This window comes from Anabrus simplex, chromosome 1, assembly GCF_040414725.1.
Source record: "Anabrus simplex isolate iqAnaSimp1 chromosome 1, ASM4041472v1, whole genome shotgun sequence".
Lineage (NCBI taxonomy): Eukaryota > Metazoa > Arthropoda > Insecta > Orthoptera > Tettigoniidae > Anabrus > Anabrus simplex.
This window is the reverse complement of record NC_090265.1, coordinates 1,419,747,384-1,419,771,450: the sequence shown is the minus strand read 5'-3', so window position 1 is coordinate 1,419,771,450 and position 24,067 is coordinate 1,419,747,384. Positions and strand designations below refer to the sequence as shown.

Sequence of the window (24,067 nt, the reverse complement as noted above, 5' to 3'; positions counted from 1 at the left end):
CCTGATTTAACGTTAGAACCTATAATCCTGTAATTCGTATTTTTATCCCTAAATCGGTTAAAATACTTTTAATACAACCCGAGAAAATAAATATTTCCTGACTCGGTTTCAGTATCTTAAAAATATTTAAATCGGAAACCACACTCTCCGGAAAGCCTTAAGAATCCCCCTCAGCGAACATTCCCGCAGTCTGTCACCAGACAGGAGACATTATCCGTTGTATTACTAAAAAAAACTACATTTCATTCTGTGAGAACGTTTCGGTATTCCCATTTGTTCAGTGTGTGAATTATGTCGAAAGTGCCAGGTTCCAAGTCGTCTTTAATTAAAAAGTGGTTACACGAGTTTCCCTATTTCACAATGGATGTTAAAATTATATTCTCCGGGCTGAGTGGCTTAGACGGTTAAGGCGCTGGCCTTCTAACCCCAATTTGGCAGGTTCGATCCTGGCTCAGTCCGGTGGTATTTGAAGGTGCTCAAATACGACAGCCTCGTGTCGGTAGATTTACTGGCACGTAAAAGAACTCCTGCGGGACTAAATTCCGGCCCCTCGGCGTCTACGAAGACCGTAAAAGCAGTTAGTGGGACGTAAAACAAATAACATTATTATTATTAAAATTATATTCTGTGGCGTTTGCCGCAAAGAGGTGAGTGAAACTTGTTTCAAATTTCCCTGAAACGAGTTATTATCAATTTAGCAAAATAAACACGGCACAGCTATGACAATACGTAAAATTGAAGCTGCCTAAAATATTTTAGAACCTATTTGAGAATATATTTTAGGCAGCTAAATCACATTTTAGCACCAAAAAATTCGTGGTCTAGTAATCACTATTGCATGTTTTTGTGGTGGTTCGAAGTGTAGTGTGTTGTCTGGATATGAAGAGTAAAGTGTTGGAACAAATACAAACGCGAGCCTGAAGAATTAGACGCGATTAAAATCCTCGATCCCGCCGGGAATCGAATCCGTGACCTTCTGAACAGAAGACCTCAACACTGACCATTCGACCAAGGATTCCGACAAAACGGAATCATTATTGAGTTTCATTATTTCTGTAAGTTTAAACATTAAACTTTTGAATGAAGCAAAAATATTTATTTTGTTTCATTTTTTCATTCAATTTTAACATGCAACTTTTGTATATAGTTTCAATCTTGCCACCTGATGTTTAAGGTCGGGATGCCAGGTGCGCCACTGTCAACATGTCTCTCAGTTTAGTACGGGAGAATACGGAAGTGTCCAGTATTGTCTATAGGGTATTTGGTGGAATGTGTAATCAATTAAAATAATTAATAAACCTGAGTCTTAAATTTAATGGTACTGGTGTTACATTTACTACCACCTCCATCACATTACATATGATCAAGTGTGACAAACTATATAAATTTATTATCGACACTATAAGGGACATGAAAACATTTTTCTACTACATTTACGGATCCAGCTTCTTAATGAGAATAAATCCTATAATTACCTACAAATAAGGGCTCTAATTTTATTGGAGACTTACAGGAAGCCCACCATGTAGCGTAGCAGTAGCATTAGCCACAGAGTCTGTGCCATACTTGAAGCAAAGCTGCAGAGTCCATCTAATAAGAAACCAACCACTAGTAGCTTTTGCCGACCCATGGTATCAGACAAGAAACCCCACATGAAGGCACTCGAGATCATTCCTATAACAGCCAAACTAGTGAGAATAGCACAAATGTATTAAAATATGAAGGTAGGAAAGAAAACAGAGGTAGTGCATATGTATGTGTGTATGAGAGAGAGAGAAAGGGAGAGAGAACAAAGTAAGCAAAATGTCAGAAAATTAATAGGTACCGGTAATATAATAATTATTCATGGAAAAATAATGAGGTAGTCCGTGGATAGAACATTATTTTCGGAAGGTGGGGTGAGTGTGGTAGTGGTAAAAGTATACCAAGTGATGGATAACTAGGTTGTTGGATTGATATTGCAAAGAAAGTAGTGGATTTAACAAGGAGAACCCAATCATTTTCAAATCATTTTTAACAATATCTCCTTACGAGAAGCAATTTCAGATTTAGCAATTATTATCAAAAGAATTAGTACGCTAACAGATTGAATACACAAAGTTAAATTTCTTGAATAGAAAGAGAATGGATATGAATTATTTAAGAATTGACACAGAAGAAGAGGCGAGATACTCACAATTAAAATTTTACTTGAAGTGTCCTTTAGAAGTAATCTTGCAGAAAACCAACAATAAAGAGAAAAACTCGTTACATTGATGTTTATTAAAAACTTTGACACATATTTTAGGTTATAGAAGAAAAATAAATTTAAATGCCCCTAAATAGGCTAAGTTTGCTGAAAAAACTGTTCACGTTAAAGTTGGAAGTCTTGATACCGGTACTTAATTTTGAATTTTCTGCTTTGAGGAAACAGCATGGTGCTGCTAATAGTTAAAACACAAGATCTTGAGTAGCACTGATTGAATTAGAGAGATAACAGCTCATGTTTCGTTGTCATAGAACTGGAAGTAAATTTAAATAATGGTAAAATTTCCACACCAGGTGTAAAGTAGAAGCTGGAAGCGAAGTTTAAGTAGCCACCCTTATTGATGAATTGTGCTAAAACCACGATTTTCGACGAAAGGAGATGTGAGGTGTAGTTCTGTAGAGATAACATTATGTTGACGGCCCGGCAGTAGATTGGTTGAAAAATGGCGTGGCAACCTTGGCGAGGAGCGAGACCCACTACCGTGTATGACGTCTGCGATGTGTGACGTGCAGCAAATGCGCTGGCGTGAGTGTCCTTCGAGCGATGACTGCTTACACGAGTGATTCAGGCGCTGGTTATACCGAGTGGTTCACCAGCCTCTTGCAATTTAGTTTTATACGTCCCAACGAATTTACTACAATTCTGAAATACATCGGTCCCTCTCCTCAAACCGTGATAATACAGTGAAGCCTGTCCAAATCGGACACTGGATAACACGGCATCCTGTCTATTACGGAATATTTTCTTGATCCCGACGAAAATCATATGTATTACATGTTATTTTTTCTGAATAAGACGGAAACTGCTCAACGCGGAAACGGAAATTGTCTATGAGTTTCCAAAACGGAATTAACATTTTTAACAGGCTATTCTGAAGTAAATTTCGTTTCCAAACATAATTAACATTTTTAACATGCTATGCTGAAGTAAATTTTATGTTAATACAGTGTGTAGTTTCAAGCAACTCGTAACAGTAGGCCGCGGAGGTAAACACAACCTACCTTTGTTCGACAATCTCGGCAAGAATCTTCGTTTTATTGCATTGTTTACAGGGGAGCAGTTTGGCTTTCCAGTCCCTCTAAGTGGTTGAGTGAATACGGTTATTCTTGTGCAAGACGTCTCGTAAAAATGTGGCGCTGTCATTACGCGACAAAGTCAATGTGATAGAAATGAAGGAAAAACAAAGATGTGAGCTAATGGCTGGGAGGTGGGGATGGGGTGGGGGATAATGGTGACATGAAAAGGAAGCAGAAACTAACAGGGTATGAAGAAATTAATGAGCTGCTGTGGGAGTGGCCAGAATAATTCAAGGCTTCAAATGGTTGGCTCGGAAGCTTTAGAAATAGGCATAATGTCGTTTGGAATCAGGTGTGTGGGGAAGCAAGTGATGTTAACCTTACTGTTGTTAGTGAGTGGCAGGGAAAACTGACAACATTATTGGACGGGTTTCTGCTAAACAGCACTTCCTTCAATGTCGCTCTCGTTGCGCGGAGAAAAATGAGTAGGCGGCAAAATGTCTAAAGAACGGTTACTGTTTTTCTTTGCGGGAATATGGCGGGACAACATGAAAAACCCTTGGTGATAGGAAAATCAGCTAAGCCACGGTGCTTCATACATTTGGATCGGCGTAATCTTCCAGTCATATGGAGAGCAAACAAAAAGGCGTGGATGACTGCTGCACTGATGGAGGAATGGCTTAGTCTACTAGTTTCAATGCCAAAATGAAGAGGGAAAATCGTAATGTGTTGCTATTCCTTGGCAATGCTACATGCCATCCACACATTAAATTGTCCAACGTAACACTAGCATAGTTTCCACCGAACACTACAAGTATCTCTCAGCCCATGGACCAAGGTGTTATCTACACCTTTAAAAGTCACTATAAGACTAGTTCTGCAGGCAATAGTTGCGAAGATGGAGGGGGCAGCTATACTGAAAGTCAACTAGGGAGCTGAGGAAATGTATCCTTCCGCATGTGTGCACGTCTCCTGTTCCCCCTTCCCGTCTCGGTTCTCTTTATCCGCCACAACCAGCTTGTTATTAACGTCGTGCGTCTATCTGACAAGTACTTTCAGTCTCAAATAGCGTAACATCAAAAGAAATCACTTCCTTTCACATAGTTGTACTTTGATTACCTACCATACCTATTTATTCCTTTATTGACCAAGAAAAGCTAGGTTTATTTTTATTTCATAATGCAATTTGTGTGAGGCACATGGGGACTGACAACGAGAAGTATGACGACCTAAGTTTACGATTCATCTCTCGTGCAACAACTGTCAGTGGCAGTTTCTCGCAGTTCAACAACCTGAAAACCCACCTTGAGTGGGATTGCAAAATGCAGTGTTTCCAGGAATGTTATAAATATTGTAGTCTTTTCATTCGCAAGGTAAAATCGAGCTCATGGTCCCCTCATGAGAACATTTCTGCAGATAGAGGGCAGTACAAATTATTATTATTATTATTATTATTATTATTATTATTATTATTATTATTATTATTACATGTACGCTAAGGATCATATACCCATACCGTGTTAATGCCTTTCCTGTTTTACTTACGGCGAGTTCATTATATGGAATACGGTAAACCATTGAATTATGACAGAGGTTCAAATAATTTAAACTGCGTTTGGTCAAAGGCCTCGTTCTAAATCGGCTACAAGCCTGAAATTGCAATACGGTAATAGATTCGCACATCTTGGCCTCGATAAACAATTCCAAACTAGTCGGGAAACAAACATCAAACACACACCTGCTCGAGACTGTGACTGTCACTACCATCCAAAATAGCACTGAATCTACTTACGGGAGTCGATCCCGTGCACAACTGAAGAGAGGGAAAAACCTTACATCCCAAATATAGCGCGCATACCATGATATCCTTAAGCAATGACAACTACGACAACAAAACACACACTGGACACAAAATCACACAAGACAAGTAAAATCACAACCTGAAAAGAGAACAGTAATATGTACACATGATATCATCATTAGGGCTTGGCCTCACCCTCGCGATCTTCGAACTTATGGGTGTCACTTTGCCGTGTCTTAACACAGCGTCGTAATGTGGCTTACATGTCTCCAATCAAATGTGATCAGCTGAGCAGAGGAAATGAAAACGAAACTCCCTTGTGCGGACAGACTAAGCATTCCAAACTTTCCCTGCGTATTACGGTATTCATGCGTACTACGGGTCCCTTCATGAGTCTCGCCCCTTCTCAGACCTGTTTACCTGGGTGAAACGTCACTGGATCAATATATTTTACATCCCATGGGCCTTCAAAATACGAGTACATCTCCCTTTCAAAACACATGGTCTAACGACCAGCTCACAGACTAGACAACATCGTATCCCAAATACGCCACATTGGCTACACTTTAAATCACGGCCCATTGACGGAACGCCCCCCATACTTCCAAATTTTGACCATGGAACTCCTGGTGTAAGTGCAGATGGTATGGGTGAAACCACCGGGTATGCAATATCCACATATCAGATGCTGGGCTGATGTTCGTCTCCTGGACAATGGCCCGTGTGCGAGTGTTAGGTTTATGCTGGACAGCGTCCAATGAAACCTCTTCATTTCTGAGCAGATGTCACGGATGATATCGAACAGGCCGTGTCCTTCCCAGGGATGCAGTAGCGCACAGACGTATTTCCAGTCTCCGAAATGTCATGCCTGTTGGTTGTCGTCTACCCGGATAGCATTCTTGATGCGGACATTGTGCTTGGTATACATTCTGTCTAGTTTCTCCATATCATCATACTTGTCGCTGGAATGCATCACGGTGAATAAGTGCTGTGTTGTGACTTGCCTCGATGAAGGGGAGTTCACGCAGCTACATACCTACCCACCATCAAATGTTGTTATCGTTCCAATAGGACACACTTCGCAGAACCTATTGTCTACGAAGCTTTTGAACATGTATGAGGTAGCTAATAGGTTGCCTGTGTCCTAGTCACAGATTACCACCTCCTCATCCTCGTCCACCCCAGCTCAGTACCCTGTGCCACAATACATACGGCCCAATACAGGGCCAAATAAACTAATCAGTCTGTGGAAGCTATCAAGTATCCAACCTTATCACATTCCTAGCAATTTGCGACAAAATAAAAAATACTTGCATGGGATTCGAACTTTTGAGCACCTTTCACTATCACAGATTCCACCACGCCCCCGCCAAGTGATCTATTGTGAGACTTGACATTCAGCACGGAGTTTCCAGTCTATACAATACCTGCTCCTGGACTTTGTGAGAACCTCCTATTGTAAGGTAGGTCTACGTGTAGTTCATATCTGTACTCGTTTTACGTGTTCATTCAACGTACCTACCCATAATAAATTAATACAGTAGGAGTCCTCACGATTTCTGCTGTCTTCTAGCCCGTATACACATATCTCGTTATTTTACCCCGGTTTAGGGAGAGGGACCACTGTATTTCGGAAGGTAGTAAAAGTGGCGGTATGCATAAAACTAAATCGCTGGTGAACCACCCGGTGTACAGAACACAGTAGGTGGGGCTAAAGCAATGCCTAAGGTTACAGAGACTAGGCAAAAGAAATATAAACAAAAATAACTTAAATATAATCGAAAGAGTGGTTTCCAAAAAAGAACATAGAATCAACTCGAAAACGACTAAATAAGCTTAATGAAGAGGGAATGACATCACTAGAAATGTCAACCAATAGCGATTGAACGATTGAAGGTACCAACGCTGACATGACGAAGAGATAGCTAGTTCCCGACCAATTGAGCCGAAAGACAGATGCAAGAAAATTATGTTAAACTAGCAGAAGTACCCGTTCTTCGTACGGGTTATCACAAACTGGCTTTAGTTACTCATACTATAGGCGTGACTGACTTCATTAGATATTTATATCACTGGTGTATTTACTTAAGTACGTAGAAATTATTTGTCATGTTTGGAATTATAGTGTATCTTCTTCTTCTTTTCTTCATTGGGGCCTCTAAATATTAGTTCCTAATTAGCGTCGACCTCTAAGATCTTTTGCTACCATGTTTTTCCTTCATTCCCACCTAGATATACCTGCTCCCTTCACAAAGCTGCAGGTTTAGTGTAAGTATACTCTCGCCAGATAGTACCACAAATATAAATATTATTGAATGTATTTGTTTGATCCGACATTTCATAACTATTACAAATGATAAACGAAATACGCGATGCATAAAAGAAACTACTATAATTATAGAGAATTATAATTCTCAGGGCTTGTCACTCATGTCGCACATCATATAATGAATCTAAGTATAAATGTCGAGTAATTTTTTCAAGTCATCGGCGCACCATCTTGTCAATTGTGAACAGTATATAGGTTTCATGGTTACAATGATCGTAAAAGTGGTCCAAAATATCGTAACTAATAACATCAGTGATACTACTACTCCATGATTTGATAGAAAATAGTTTAAACTATAGGTAACAGACTCCGCATAATGCTGAAACCTAAGCCAGTACGTAAAAACGGAGGCCCGTCGGCAACCGCTGGTCGCTGTACTACGGAGATCTCCGGGGCTATTATTTTTATACTTCACTTCCTTTCCATCCCCGCCAAAAGGAGTGCTATGGGCGTCTTACACAACAGTTTATTTTTTCCAGATAGTAAGTCATATGTGTATCAATTTTGGTTGGCAGCTATGCCCAAACGTACATGCATGATCTCGCTGCTGTAGAATCCTGGAGCTGACGTTGCCATGGTTACGGCCGTTCGTTTCTTTATCCGATTCCTAGAGCAGGGGTATTGTGGTTCCAATATCTCCATGACGGTTGGTTTTAGGGCCTTCAAACATGGTTTTCGAAGCCGAAGGGTTTACCGAGTTTTGTTCTTTGCGTCAAGGGGCTTAAAATGAGCTTTGTCTCGTCCTTGTACGACAAATTCGATTTCGCCTATATTAGCCTATTATTTTAATATTTTTATATCTCCCCCGTCGTCCCCCTCAAATTGTTTTGAAAATAAAATACAGCCCATATTACTCACTGGCAATGCAGCTTTCTACAGGTGAAGTAATTTTTAAAATCGGTTCAGTAGTGTTTGAGTCTATTCGTTTCAAACAAATATGCAAATTTTTCCTCTTTATAATATTAGTAAAGAAGTATAAATTACATCCCTACACATACGGTTGCCGTCAGGAAGGGCATCCAGCCGTAAAACAGGGTTTGAGCCACATGTGCGACACAGTTCGCACCCGCAACCTCACAGGTGTGGGTAAAGCGATAGAAGAAGAAGATACTCATTTAAAAAAACACCGGCTTTTTTATTCTTTTCACCTCTTATGTGGATTTTCCAAAAAGAGTGTGTCATTTTTAAAGGAGATTCCAAGTACAAATTTTAAAGTCTGTAACATCTTCTTTTTTGAGATATATGTATCCTCAAATAAATAATTCAACTCTTTCCTCACTTTCTTTCACCCCCACCTAAGTAGATATTCTGAAAACGAATATTTGTGTTCTTTTATTTTTAAAGATGATTCCAAATATCAATTTTCATGCCTGTAACATGTTAAGTTTTTGTGATTTATTGTAGATAATTTCGCTGCTGTAGAACCCTGGAGCTGACGTGCCATGGTTGTGGCAGTTCATTACTTTATCCGATTCCTATAGCAGGGGTAGAATGGTGCCAATATCTCCGTAACGGTTGATTTTAGGGCCTTAAAACATGGTTTTTGGGCCCGTAGGGCTCACCGAGTTTTGTTCTTTGCGTCAAGAGGATTAAATTGAGCGTTGTCTCGTCCTTATACGACAAATTCAATATTTTGCCTATATTAACCTCTTATTTTTATATCTCCCCCCCGTGCCCCCACTTCGAATTGTTTTGAAAATAAAATACAGCCCATGTTACTCACTCGCAATGTAGCTTTCTATAGGTGAAGACATTTTTAAAATCGTTTCAGTAGTTTTTGAGTCTATTCGTTAGAAACAAACACATTTTTCCTCTTTATAATATTAGTATATTTGTAAGTATTAAGTTACCGGTACGTGCGATGTGAGACTATAAACAGAAAACATCAACAAAGAAAGGTACTGTGACATTTGAATTGATTGATGCATTGTTTATAAGCAAGGGATAGGCATTAATAATAATAATAATAATAATAATAATAATAATAATAATAATAATAATAATAATAATAATAATAATAATAACAAATCTAATTCGAAAGTTTCCGCTCAAAACATACATAGGAACAAAAATTCAATTCCACAGCTTAGAGCCCAGGTACAAAATTTACTTGCACGAGAAACTTGACAGTAAATTACTCTGGCAATTTAAAGACTAATAGAATATTGCGTATATCTTAAAGCCAGTTTAGTTGACAATACTTTGAAAATGAAATACCTGTTAACTTCTGGAATAAAAACACAGTGAAACCTTGGCCATAATTTTGAATTTCCAAATGTCATTTAGGAAAGCTCTTACAAGACATTAAATAACTTATCCTTCTATGGTCCATACATGAGGCTATTGGTATTGTGATAGTCCATATATCACACCCCCGAATTATATGTAGAAGTTAGAAATATTATTGTCAGTATTCGATTTATTATTATTATTATCATCATCATTATTATCAGTATTTCATTTGTATATTTTGCCATTTATATTGGTAAGCTGGAAGATATCCACATATGTAGGTATGAGTAATTTGTTTTGCACGAGTGGGAAAACATTGCTTTAATAACTCTGGTAATTTGGTTGAGTCATGTGGATACCCCAGTGTTTGTTGTGATGTACTTGTGTCGGGATATTCAATGAGTCATGTTTATATCCCAGCCTGATGAGATGAGCTTGTTGTTGTATTAGGAAAGTTTGGTGACTCATGGAATATACCCCAGAGTTTGTTATTGTCTTGGGAGGAAGTAGGAGTTCAGGGCATGGTATTGACCAGTAGAGATCACTCATGATTGGCGGGCAAGCACCAATCCAGACGTATCATCTGAGAGGAGGGGGATGTTGATGTCTATAAAGGTTGATCATACGGCGGCAACCAGGGACATTGTAATGTAACTACTACAACTACAAACAGTAACACTGTATGAAGGAACGACAACTGACGCACTGTACGCGAAGGAAGTAGTGCTGATAAACGGTACTCGAGTGACACGGCTGCAATGGACTGGACTTCAAACGTTCGTGGAGCGTAGTCTGGTTATGTTCGTGGAAAGTGGCTGATCAACAAATTGTGGAGGGCGTACGCATTAAGTGTTGTTAGTACTTGTGGAGGTCTGGCCTTATATGTTGGTGAAAGCTATCTCAGACTTTCCATAATTTATGTTGAGGATCGACAGACGTGTGTATATATCTTTACAACAAGTGTTAAAGTATGTGAACACAGTAGTACAAGGTACAGTATCTGTGTGATGTGATAACTGCCGATTATGAGAATCGGTAAGTCGAATTGATATAGAGACAGTGAAGGGTATTTATCTTCATACATATACATTGTTCATCGGACTATCTACAAATGGTAGCTTAGTTCTCGCTTTCGTTTTCCCACGATTTTCATTATTGTTGTTGTTGTAAATATGGAGTCTTCCAGCAATATTTTATGTGTGTATTATATGTATAATGTTGTATGTTGATGAGGTGCTCATGCACGGAATTTGTTAAGAATATAGTTAGCTATTTTAGAATCAGTGTTATTGATGAACCTAGGTGCAGTTCCTACCTAATTAGGCGTTTTCAGGAGGTTAGGTAAGGCCTGCAGCAGATGTACCAGTACGCAGCATTATGTACACGCCCTGGGATACACAGTTTACCATGCTCTTATCTAAATTCGAGGGATCCATTCTGGTGAACTCTGGCGCCCATACTATGGACATTTCGGTTAATTATGCTTATTAATTTTATTAAGTTTTTGAGTAATTTTATTTATATATTTTTATTCATGATTTTATTTATTATTGGTCATCAATAAGTTACAGTATCAAAAGGAGAAATCTCCATTTTTCGTTCGAAATGAGTTACTGATACCGTTTGTTGGGAATGCACTTCGAAAACGATAAAACACGGGTACAATTCCACAATAATCGAACACATTTATTTTAATACACATATATACATGGAAGCCATCTTGCGAACAACAAAAATGATACCAAACTAAAACTTGAAGTGTCTTTCTTTGCTTATTTCAAAGCTCTCGTAAACAAATCTCAGGAGTAACAAGAATCAAAGAGGTTACACTAACTGATCTCACACAACATCCTCCCACCTAAGTCAAATGAATATTAACATGAATTGACTTACACCCTTTATGCACAAATTGCCACTTTCATAAAATAGTCCTGAAACAATTACAAAATGATAAAATTCAATAATATAATCACAAATAAATATGTTAATTGACACATATCACAAATTTAACCTTTCTGGCTTGTGAATCAATCGTCCTAGACGAGTTATTTTCACTGTCTGCTTTGAAACTTGAGGACCATCTTCAGCAGGAGTAGAAGAGTCACATGCTCCGGCCTCGTGATTATCCTTTATATTTTTCTCACTTGGAACAAAGTCTTTCCTTGGGTGGTTTCGGATTTCCTGGGTATCCTCAGGTGGTTGAAACTCGAGTTCTAGTGGGTATATTCTTTGAACTGGCCTTATAAGCTCGCCTGAAGCAGTGATGACACGAACTACACTAACATTGCCATCCTTTCCCTTAACAAGCTCGACAACTCGTCCCAATGGCCAATCCATTCTTCTAGTGTCATCATTGCCAACCAAAACAATTTCCCCCAGTTTGAGATCATGTGGCTTATCCTTGCTGGCGAATAACTTCAACTGACCTAAATACTCAGTACTAAATCTTTCTTTAAGATTCTTTTTCAACTGAAGGCGATACTGCAGTCTTTTCCGAAGATCAGTTGCTTCGAACAGGTCATACTCGGGTACTCCTACTTCTTCTATGTCGTGTAGAAACATGTTTGGAGTTAGAGCAGCCAGATCTGATGGGTTGTCAGACAAATAGGTTAATGGCCGAGAATTTATGACGGTTTCGCCGTCACAGAGGATTGTCTGCATCTCTTCATAGTTGACAGATGATCGACCAAGCACTCGACGGAGAAGAGTTTTGAGCATTCCTACTAGTCGTTCCCACCAACCTCCCCACCATGGCGAAGCTGGAGGATTAAAACGCCAATCTATTTTCCGCGCTGAACTGTATTGTGAGATTGCATTCCAGTCCAGTTTGTGACAGGAGTTCTTAAACCCAACAAAATTTGTTCCCTGGTCACTGTAGACAATGACCGGTCTTCCTTGTTTGCTGCAGAAACGTCTGAAAGCTTGTAGAAAGCTATCTGTTGATAACGAAGATACCAGTTCCAATCGAACTGCACGGTAAACTCCACAAGTGAATAAGCAAACCCTTGCCTTCTTCGAGGTTCCATCATCGGCTTTGATGTAGAGAGGACCAGCAAAATCAACTCCAGTAACTTCAAAAATTCTTGCGTCAGGCACTCTACTCTCAGGTAAAGGTGAAGGATGAGCTGCCAACTTCTTTGAACTATGACGTTTACAAATCATGCAGGAGTTAATAACAGCTCTAATTGTTTGTCTACCTCCTAGAATCCAATACTGTTGCCTCAGAATTGACAAAAGCACCTGCGTACCAGCATGACAGTTGCTAAGATGGGCGTCCATAATCAGTCGCTGAACGACTGGGTGATCAGCCTTTGGGAGCACAATGGGATGACAAATGTCCCTGACATCATCCCGGTTTGATATCTTGGTCATCAAACGAATCAATCCCTGTTCGTCAACAAACGGAAGTAAGCTCTTTAGTTTGGAATTGAAAACATCTATGAACACTTCCTCCTGCACCCACCGTAAAATCTTCCTTTCTGCTGTGACAAATTCCTCACTTGTCAGGTCACAATGTATGCGTTGAGCTTTGCTGATGCGACAGTTGGTCAGAAAGCGGAACATCCAGCCTACCATCCTTACAATTTTCTTGTACTGAGAAAAGTGTCGGTAATACCAATCTTTACCGATGTCTTCTGAATTACTTGATATCAATGAAACGACATTCTTCATTCTCTCCGAATTTATCTCTTCCTCATTATAAGAAAAGTCAGTTTGTGGCCAGCAGTCTGGATTTTCTCTCAACCAACCAGGGCCTTCCCACCAACGGCATTGTATCAACTTCTTCACAGAACATCCGCGTGATGGAAGATCTGATGGGTTTTCTTTTACAGGAACATGTCGCCATTCGCAACCAACTGACAGTTCTCGTATCTCTTTAATCCGGTTCATGACAAAAGCATCCCATGCTTCACTTCGCTGAATCCAAGCGAGAACAGTTGAAGCATCTGTCCAAAAAATTGCCTTAACATCGGGAATACAATAATCCTTTACAATCGATGCATATAATCTCGTTGCTATTGAAGCTGCTAAAAGTTCTAACCTGGGAATGGTCAATCCCTTGCCTGATTTTCCAGTTGGTGCAACTCTTGACTTGGCAGCCACCAAGTGAACACTCACTTCACCCCCTTGCTCAACACGCAGGAATACAGCTGCTGCATATGATGTCTGACAGGCATCTGAAAAAAATGTGAAGTGTCCAGGAGTCGTCTGGGCTGTTGCAGTTAGACAACCAACGAGGAATCTTGACTTGAGCTAAAAGAGGAACTTCTTCAAGCCAACTCAAGAATTTCATTTTGATCTCTTCATTGACTTCTTCATCCCATGTCAAACCTTCTCTCCAAGTCTGTTGAAGCAACAATTTTGGTATTAATGCTACACTACATGTGACACCCACCGGATCAAAAATTCTATGGGCAGCACTCAAAATAACTTTCTTTGTTATTTTCTCGAAGCTAATCGAAAGAAGGTTATCTATGTTGATTGCTAGGGAATCGTCGGACTTGTTCCATAGGAGTCCTAACACATTGGTAGGTCCGGAAACATCATTACTTCCGGTCAACTCCCACCCTCGAAGAAAAAATTGCCGTTCCCTCATGACACCTGAAGCTACATCAATAAACTGTTTAGCTTGTTCTTCATCGTCCAAACTGGCAAGGCAATTATCAACATAGAAGCTATGGGTAAGAAGTTCCACAAATGACTTGGGCCATGGTGACTTCCCTTCCTCACACAGTACTAATGTATTTTCAAGGTGAAGTTTGATGCATGATTCTAATAGAAAAGGACTTGGAGAGACTCCAAATACAACACGACAATGTCTGTATGTCTTGAGACTTCCATTTCTGTCTAACCACAAGAATCTCAAAAAATTTCTGTCTCTCTCACGAATGCTGATCTGGAGAAAAGCTCTTCTTATGTCTCCAACAACTCCCACCTTCTTCTGTCGGAAACGAGCCAACACGGAAGGTATTTTCTCAATTAAATTAGGGCCTTTCTCAAGACATTGATTGAGGCTGGGCTGTTTATCTTCTTTAGACGAGGCATCGAACACGGGGCGCACTGGTGTTGTTGATCCAGGTTTCACAACGTGACGATGAGGCAAATAGTGGCAATGAACATCCATTTCCTGAGGAGGCACTTCTTCTATCACCCCTTCCCTCAGCCAATCATCTAGTACTTCCTGATAAGCATCATAGTAACCTTCAGTCTTCAATCTCTTAACAGTAGACATCAGTCTCTTCAGTGATAATTGGTAATTATCAGACAGTGGAGGATGGTTCTCAACCCATGGGAGGTGAACTTCAAACCGCTCTTCTTCATTGACTGATACTGTATCAAGGAAATGTTGCTGTGTAGTAGACTCAATCTCAGATCTGCTGCGTTTCTCAGATGGATCGCTAATCCCTAATCTAGAGTCCACAAATCTGTGATGGTGGCTTCTCTTGTTAGCATAGCAGTCACCACCATAGCCATACTTTCCTCATTCCTATGTTCTGAAGGTACCTTGCCCATTAAAATCCATCCCAAGCGAGTTTCCATGGCCACTAGTCCAGTACTTAGTATCTTGTGGCCTCCTGTAAACAATTTGCCTGCAACATCAGCTCCAATTAATATTTCTATTGGTCCATAAGATTCGATGTCACTCAAAACAATGTTCTGACTACTTAGTTCTTCAATCCAAGGACCTTGCTGTACTGAAGGTATGGCACCACAAATTCTTGTTTGGTCTAATGCTTCAAAGTGACAGTTGTAGCTACCATCCAGACTAGAGAGATAAATAGTGTACACACAATGATGGTATACTCCAGTGGTTGTACCTCCAAATAGCGAGTGTTGGATATTTTCCTGTCTGCCAGTTTGATATCCCATTTCCGTGGCTGTACTCTTCAAAATGTAGGAACGTTGTGATGCTGAATCAATTAATGCTCTTACAGTCCGCTCAACTCCTTGGCCCCGAACCTTGACAACTAGTGTTTGCATCAGCACCCCACAATGGTTCGACAAACTAGCTAAAGCTTCATCTTTCTGGACTTGCGCACTAGAAGCCATCTTGTCTCCTGTTGAGTTCGGTCTCTCTACGGCTGAGTCTACCTGGGTTTGTGGCAACTTATCACACATAACCACAAAGTGTCCTCGACTACAAATGATGCGCCTAGGCCTATTTCTACATTTCTTCGCTGGATGTCCTACCTTGAGACAAGAAAAACAGCATATTTTAGTCTCAAGTGCAAGACGACGTTCTTGCAAAGCCATCTTCTGGGCCTTAATACAGTCTTGAGACTTGTGATTAGACGAACAAAAGACACACCCTGCTGTTTCTCTACCACATGCAGTAAGGAGACCTGCTGCTGTGGGAATGTTCTCATCTGGATTAGTGGTGTAATTCAAGCTCTTTTCCTTCTTCTTTGGACCTCCCTTGACAGCTACCGAAGACAAAACACCAAACCCTGACATAGCCAAAGTAATCTTCTGTTCCTGTTCTACTTCACATCTAAGAAATTGCATCAAACTGTCTAAACGATTCTTGGAATTCACACTCTGGTCACCGACACTAGCCCCCCTGGTTCAACAGCTGAATTTTGAGAAGACTGGCCAATGAGCGCGATTGAAGAAGTTCTCTCCCAAGTTCTTAGAATGTCCTCAGGCAAACATGACTCTACTAGTGGTAAAAGCATGGAATTACACTTGTCCGTTGTGACACCTAAGGTTCCTAGGGCTCCTATATGGTTCTGAAGCTTATCATAGAGGGATGATAAACACACCTTATTAGGGCTCACAGCATTCTGTAAGATTAAACTTAACAACTCCCTAATGTACACTTCTACCAGCAAATCATCCTTCCAATAGCGTGCTTTGAGACTTGATATTGCTTTACAGTAATTTTCTCCGGTAGCAGGAAAGCTCTCAACTAAATCTCTTGCTCTGGATCCAGAAGTGGTGGACTGTATGAGGTATTGGAATTTATCACTAGGGTCTAAAAGAGGGTCCTCATCAATTTTCTTAAATTGTGACCAGAAAGGAAGCCAATCTTTTAGTTCACCTCCGTACTTTTTCAGTTCCAACAAAGGCAGCTTGTAAGAACGCTTAACTTGGAGTGACGAGTTAGAATTAACTGATACTGCAGTAGCTTCTGAGTTCCGGTCTTCATTTAATAATTTCGTAACAACAGTCTTAACCTTATAAAATTTGAACTTATACTCGTCAGCCATACTGATTTCTTTGTCTAACTCGTCATCCCTAACCTCCACGTTCTCAATCATATTAGTGAAGATAAGAGTATCCATACCTGTTAATTCATGAAATTTTGTTTCTAATAGATCCATATGTGCACTAATACTTTCCGTATCTTTCTCCGGCATCTGTAGTAACGCGTCGAGCTCATTGTAGATCTTGGTTATTGATCGCCGTAATACCGCTCTTGATTTCTTTGTCACAGCTATATTCACTTCCATGCTTGAAATACTACGTATGAAACTGTTTATATGATTATATAACTGTCTAATATCCTGTCACGGTCGCCTAATGTTGGGAATGCACTTCGAAAACGATAAAACACGGGTACAATTCCACAATAATCGAACACATTTATTTTAATACACATATATACATGGAAGCCATCTTGCGAACAACAAAAATGATACCAAACTAAAACTTGAAGTGTCTTTCTTTGCTTATTTCAAAGCTCTCGTAAACAAATCTCAGGAGTAACAAGAATCAAAGAGGTTACACTAACTGATCTCACACAACACCGTTATATTTTATTAATAGCTGTCTATAAAACTATGTTGTTTGTCTTTTTCAAAAAGAACAAAATACCATCGTTTCAGAGCACGAAATTACAGTGTGACTTTCAAACAGAACAATCTCCGCCATCTGTTTGTATCAAAGGGACAAACTCCAGAACTACCAATCAGCTCTTTCTGCTCACGCCATGTGAGTGCTGCCATATTGGTTCAACAGAGTTATAAATTGAGACTGTCTTGCTTATGCACGCCTATTTTTCGGTTTTAGAGTTATACTGGAGGTATTTTCGGTGTTTTGAAAGTATATGAACGTGCACGAACATATTATATTACCAAAACAAACTGTAGCTTTCTTCAGTGTGTTCTGTGATGGACATGTTACCGCAAAACGTGACACCTGTGTCACCCACAAAAGTGAGGGAATAGACTCACGATCATAGGAAATGGAAATCAGTTACTGCAAAAAAGTGGCAATAACATTCAGTCAGTAAATATTTTCTTACCAGGTAGAAATTCAATTGGGAAATGGACTTATATACTCTTGTATAGTCAATATCCACACGAACTGATCATAACTTCAGGGCGCTTAATTATAACAGGTATCCACTGCAGTCCCTTAAGTGCGGCCAGTATCCAGTATTCGGGAGACAGTAGATTCGAACCCCACTGTCGGCAGCCCTGAAGATGGTTTTCCGTGGTTTCCCATTTTCACACCAGGCAAATGCTGGGGCTGTACCTTAATTAGGGCCACGGCAGCTTCCTTCCCACTCCTAGCCCTTCCCTGCCCCATCGTCACCATAAGAGCTATCTGTGTCAGTGCGACGTAAAGCAAATAGCAAAAAATATAACAGCTATCCTTAGTTTACAGACTTCTCTTCCTTCTTTTTACTGACTATCTGAAGGATAATGTTAATTTTTAAATTTTATTGTACCCTATATTGAATGTATTGGTAATAAGATTGTTTGCAAATCTAAACTGATGTGTTTCATGGTGGTGGTCTTCCGTTTTTCAGTCTAGGTAATATTATTCATCACTTTTGTAACTCTTAAATAAATGTACAGTACATTATAGTGGCATTCTTGACCTTTCAATTTAGTGTAAAGAAAAATAGTGTAGGCATCACAATTCTGTAAGTTATCAGCAAAAAGGGCAATCTCCTTACATGTTGGTATCAAAAAGAAAATCTGAAAGTTAGTATCAAAAGGGACAATCTCCGAAATACAATTTAAAATACCTAATTAACCATTAATTATATGGTAGGTTTTCTTTGATTACTCGCTCACAACCTGTCTGTTGTGTATGTAAGACAAAAATCGCCCAGATAGAGTGAATCGAAATGCATTAGATAAAAAATCACTCCCACTGTAAAGTGCAGGAAGGTGGAGATTGCTCTTTTTGATACCAATAGCTTCACATAACCTTGGTTGCCCAGTTGTACTTCCTCTTAAAACAAACCACCGCCTTTCACTGATACATCCTGGGTTCAAATCCTGGTGATTGTGTTGATACTGTTACATGCTCATCACCAAAATATTTTTTATTTTTTTATTTAGTGAGCTCAACAATTTCTGAACTGGATCTAAAATTGTCACTGCAATTGTTACAGATTAAGTTGGAAATGAGATGGATGATAATAATACAATGTTATATGTGCTCCTTCATTAGATTAAGGGTATATCACATAAAATATGAAGTAGGTTTCAAAATATTTGGGATATGTACGGTAAAGTTTCTAGAAGTACAGCTGGAAGCTTTTTTAACCCCCTGTAATGCATCTAGCAATGCTTTTACCTAAATTACTGAAGCAAAACAACCACAAATCAAGATTGTTTTTATCATTGGAAAGAGGTAAAAGTTACTGAGGACCAAGTTGGGGGATAGGCAGGATGCTGGACCACGGAAGTTCTGCATATGGCGAAAAATTTGGTGACCGGTAGAGACCAGGTGCAGGCACTGTATCATGGAGAAGGTACAATTATCCACTTATTTTGTCCTCGGGAATGAATTCAAAAGGACAATCGTTGCAAGTGCTGTTCGTTATTGGCAATGAAATCTAGGTCCTCTTGAAAACATCAATCCTCCTCAAATGCTTCTGATCTGATTACTCTAGAGTCACTGTTCACTACCGTTGGCATTGTGAAGATCTCCATGGAGATTTTTACAAATGTTAAACCATTAGTGTTTTTACATAGGTGTTGAAAAACCATGTTCTTCCTTCACAAAATTAACACGATTAACAATACAAATGTGTGTCTGCATGCACTGTTGTTTTGCTGTTCACAGGCAAAACCATTTTGATTATGGACAAGAGGGATGGTAGATATATTTCGGATACTATTAGTGTACATCTTTGTGTTTATGACATCATAGTCACAACATTCGTAGTTTACAGAGCGAGCACAGTCCCCAAACTATTGGATCCTACCTTGTATACATTTCTCATCCACACACTTGACACTTTGTGTCATTCATCTCTCGAATTCTTTCATTTCTTTAATTTCAGTCCATGTCGACTATTCTATAAATTTTATGTTGGTTTTCTCCCTAGTAGTTGTATTTTCATTGTTTATATTGATCAGTCACCCAAAATTAATCTGAAAAAATTACTATGTATTGATTGACTAAAAATTCCTAGTTTTTTATTACCTACCGGTAACTCAGTTGTGCCTTCTAAACAAACCGTGCTTCTCTTTCTATAATCTCGTGTGCAGTCTATATGTCTACTGCAATCCCGAAGATTCACCTCTCTTTATCATTTCCATTGTGACTTCATTTATTTTCAGAGCTTCACACACTTTCATAATTTTAACTACAAATTCACATCTATCAGGGTTATTTCATTTTCTACTATCTTGGTATGCAACAATGCATGAAAATATTCCTCATGCTTGCTTTCCATTTCTGCTGGTATTGCCAATTATGCTGCATTCTGTGATAGTAGATATATCACACCCTCGCACTATATGTAGAAGTGAGAGATATTATTGTCAGTATTGGATTTATTATTATTATTATTATTATTATTATTATTATTATTATTATTATTATTATTATTATTATTCCATTTGTATATTTATTCTTAACTCTTACAGTGCCAAGATGCCGATGCATCGGCACTTACATTCTGTACGAAAAATGCCAGGATGCCGATTCCATCGGCACCCTCTTATAAGTAGTGTAGTTCTGTAGTAAGGCGCTAGATTGCGTCACAAATCATGTAGAATGAAGGTAGAATGTTTGTAATTCCTTCTTATGTCATTAGATGGCACTGACATAGGTTCATTTTTGCTAGTTTACTCGTCGATTGCGAGTGTATGATCTGTGAGCGCTTGACATCTATGATCCAATATGGCAGCCTCCTTGTTTGTTTATGTCCGCTTGTTGTGACTTGTTTTCAATAATTTTACGTTCTAATTGACGCATTTGAGTTACTTATCGTAATGTATTAAGTTTATTATTATTATTTATACTGCAGTTATAATTACCTAGCAATTTATTTAGGTCGTAGTAAAGTTGTAAATAGTACGATTATCACAACAAGGCATGTCGTCACGTAGGCCTAATTCGGGAGAAGAAATTGAGGAACTTTTGGGTTGCTTTGAAAATGTAAGCGACTCTAATTTTATCGAAAGTGATGATTATGATATTTTTGGGGTTTTCAGGTAGCGCACCAGAGAATGATGGAGCCGTGCCATTGGCTAATGGGCTTACAACATTTCGTGCAATGTCAAAGATTTATAGTGACAGTGCTAATGAAAATGACAGTGATAGTGAATTAAATGATTCTTGGACTGAATGCATATTCCCTGAAAGTAATGTTGTCCATCCCCACCATTTTTATCAAATCCCAGGGCCTAAACACGTAGGCCTACCTCAATCTGATGCTCCGCCCATAGAATATTTCAATCTGTTCTTTACACTTTCATTTCTGACACTATTAGTTGATTTTGTATGTTGTTCTGATCTTCTGAACTATTCTGTAGTAACAAATACTGCTACTAGACACAGTTCTCTCAAATGATAACTATAACTCTCTCAAAATTCATAAAATATTCAATCGTTGACAGGTTACACTGTTCGTGTCTTTCTCTCCACATGTTCAATGTTTTTGGAAATTAATTTATAAATTGTAAAGTAGTCCTACATTAACAACATAAATTGGTATATATGATCCCAGATATGAGATAAGATTAAATATCTTCACTTAGTCACTTTGAGTTTAGTGTAAAATGTGCTAATTAATTTCAAATTATGTTTTTCCTTTTTTAAAATAAAACATAATAATATTTTTGTGCACATTATTGCACAAAATTTTGTTTTTTGAAATGCAAGACACATATTTATATTCCTTGGAGTATATCAAGCTCACATACTAAATTGTACCTCCATATCTTTTAAACTGAGACGTAAATAAAATATTTTATACAGTAATGCAAAATCCATTGAAACATGCTTGGCATTCTATGCATATGATGACCTATTATGGGTCGGCATCCAAAGGGTTAATATTGTAAGCTGTGGTATGAGTAATATGTTTTGTGCAACGGCTGGAAAATCATTGCTATCATAACTCAGGAAACTTTGTATGACTCATGCGGACGTTCCAAAGTCTGATGAGGTGTACTTGTTATTGTAGTCGGAAAGTTCCGATGACCCATGTGAAACACCCCAGTGTCCGTTGATGGTGTTATTGTCTTGGGGCCAGGAAGAGATTCCGGGCGTGGTCTTGACTAGAGGAAATACCGTACTCATGATTGTCCGGCCAGGATGAATCTAGACGGATTATGTAAGAGGAAGGGAAAAGCTGATGTCTATTTAGGCATGTTATGATATGGCGAGAAAGTGTCACGACCGCGTGTCGCGACGCACCCCCTTTCATGTCTCAGTGCTGAGCGAACGGACTCGAGCGAGTCTCGAATCCGTGACCTCCGAGACCAATGATATTGAGTATTGATCTAGAGTTTATATGATCAAGTAACAGTGGCAAGAAGTTATAGTGTTTCGAATGTTGAGTGATAATTTTATTGAGTGGAAGAGAGTTATAAGTATGTAAAGCATAAGACTTCATACAAGTTCTACTTGAAGCAAGCTGGTGCAACTGAAGTCAATGCCTGTAATGTTGCGCAATAGTCAGCTACACGACGTTAGGGTAAAACAGAAAACGCAGAAGAAAGTTCTGTAAGTGTTTCTAGAAGCAAATAGAAGCAAGTATCGCGTGGATTGTTGACGCAGTAAGAAATGGGTTGTTCGAGTGAATTCCATGACACTCCTCATCAGTTGGTCGGAGGAACTCGTGAACCAATCAGACTTAAAAACTTCTTACTTCTACAGAAGTCGAGGGTAAAAGCTTCGAGAAACGTCGAACGTAAGATATAGGTAATGACATTTCGACAAATCGAGAGAATCTGTCTAACTACTGTGAAAGCAACGTGTGTATGTGGCTGAGCGCCACAGGGAGAAACTGTCCGACTACCGTGCGTACAACATGTGTGTGCCTGTACGCCACCAAGGGAGAGAAACTGACCAGCTTCCGTACAAGTAACGTGTGTCTGGCTGTGAGCCAGAATAGTACAGAATTTGTAGGTTATATACATAGCAGTGAGCCGCAGAACCAGTAAAATGTGGCCAGGCAAAATGGTCTAGAAACAGTAAAGAGTTACACGAGGCAGTGAAGGTATCACAGTGTACAGCATGGATATCAGTTTTCTATAGGGAGACTCTTAGAGCTGCAACGACTAAGTTATTTGTCGTAGCTGTGAGCCTAAAGACTGGGAACGAACATCGAACTGTTTGTCAGGAAGGCCGAGTGTTATAGCGAGCCTATCCTATCAGTAAACATAACCCTGTAGTCAGAACTGTTGGGAGATGGACTAATCTGTTCGACGAGGGAGTTTGAGGGTGTCGTGTTCGAGTCCCGGAGTTACACACCCACTTGAACTAAACATCGCAACACTCAACGCGAATGCGGAATCGTGGACGTAGTGCAGAAGTCAAGAAAGAAGCCGACGGAGATGAAAGAAGAAGTCTTCAATCAAAAGCTAAGTAATCACCAAGTTTTTGTAGGGTTTGATCTTATTGTATTACAGAGTATAAATGAATTGGATAGACAAGGACTATGGGAGAGACTGACTAAGAGCTATAAGTATATCTGTGCAAAGATCTTCAGGTTTTATAATTGTATAATTTGTAAATGTATATTGTGTGTCTATCTAATATTAAAACAGGTGCAGGGAAGTGTGTGTGTGTAAAGGTGATCTTGTTATTTCTAAGATTAAGCTCCCGAAAAATCCGAACCCAAGTCCCAAGCATGCCGTATCCTTAGGATCACGACAGAAGACACTGGTGGACTTACAACTGGATATACGGTACTGGAGTGACACTGCTGCACTATGTTGGACTGGACTTCAAACGTTTGTGGAACATAATATTTTTATGTTTGTGGAACGTGGCTGACATCAAACTGTGGAGTGCTTAGGCACTGGGTATGGTATCACTTGTGGCGGCCTGGTATTATATGTTGGTGAAAGCTATCTCAGAATTTCCATAATTTATGTTCAAAAAAAGACAAGCATGTGTTGTTCAAATGAATAGATCTGTAAAACACGTGTTAGAGTCAGTGAGCACAGTGCTATAAGGTACAGTATCTGTGTGATATAATAAGTGCCAATTATGAAAATCTACAAGTGGTGTTGATA

General features: G+C 39.2%; 1 protein-coding gene across 6 annotated transcripts in view; it reads right to left on the bottom strand.

Moving 5' to 3' along the window:
• Nucleotides 1-24,067, bottom strand: part of LOC136858376 (synaptic vesicle glycoprotein 2C) — a 277,164-nt gene that overhangs the window by 190,992 nt on the left and 62,105 nt on the right. For 4 of the 6 annotated variants that reach the window (XM_067137872.1, XM_067137873.2, XM_067137877.1 and 1 more), the window contains exon 4: nt 1,512-1,674. The exons of 1 other annotated variant lie outside the window; for it this stretch is intronic. In XM_067137872.1, coding sequence (XP_066993973.1) covers nt 1,512-1,674 — 163 coding nt within the window. Of the gene's footprint in view, nt 1-1,511; nt 1,689-24,067 lie in introns of all 6 variants that reach the window. One more of the 6 variants, XM_067137874.1, reaches the window with a different exon arrangement.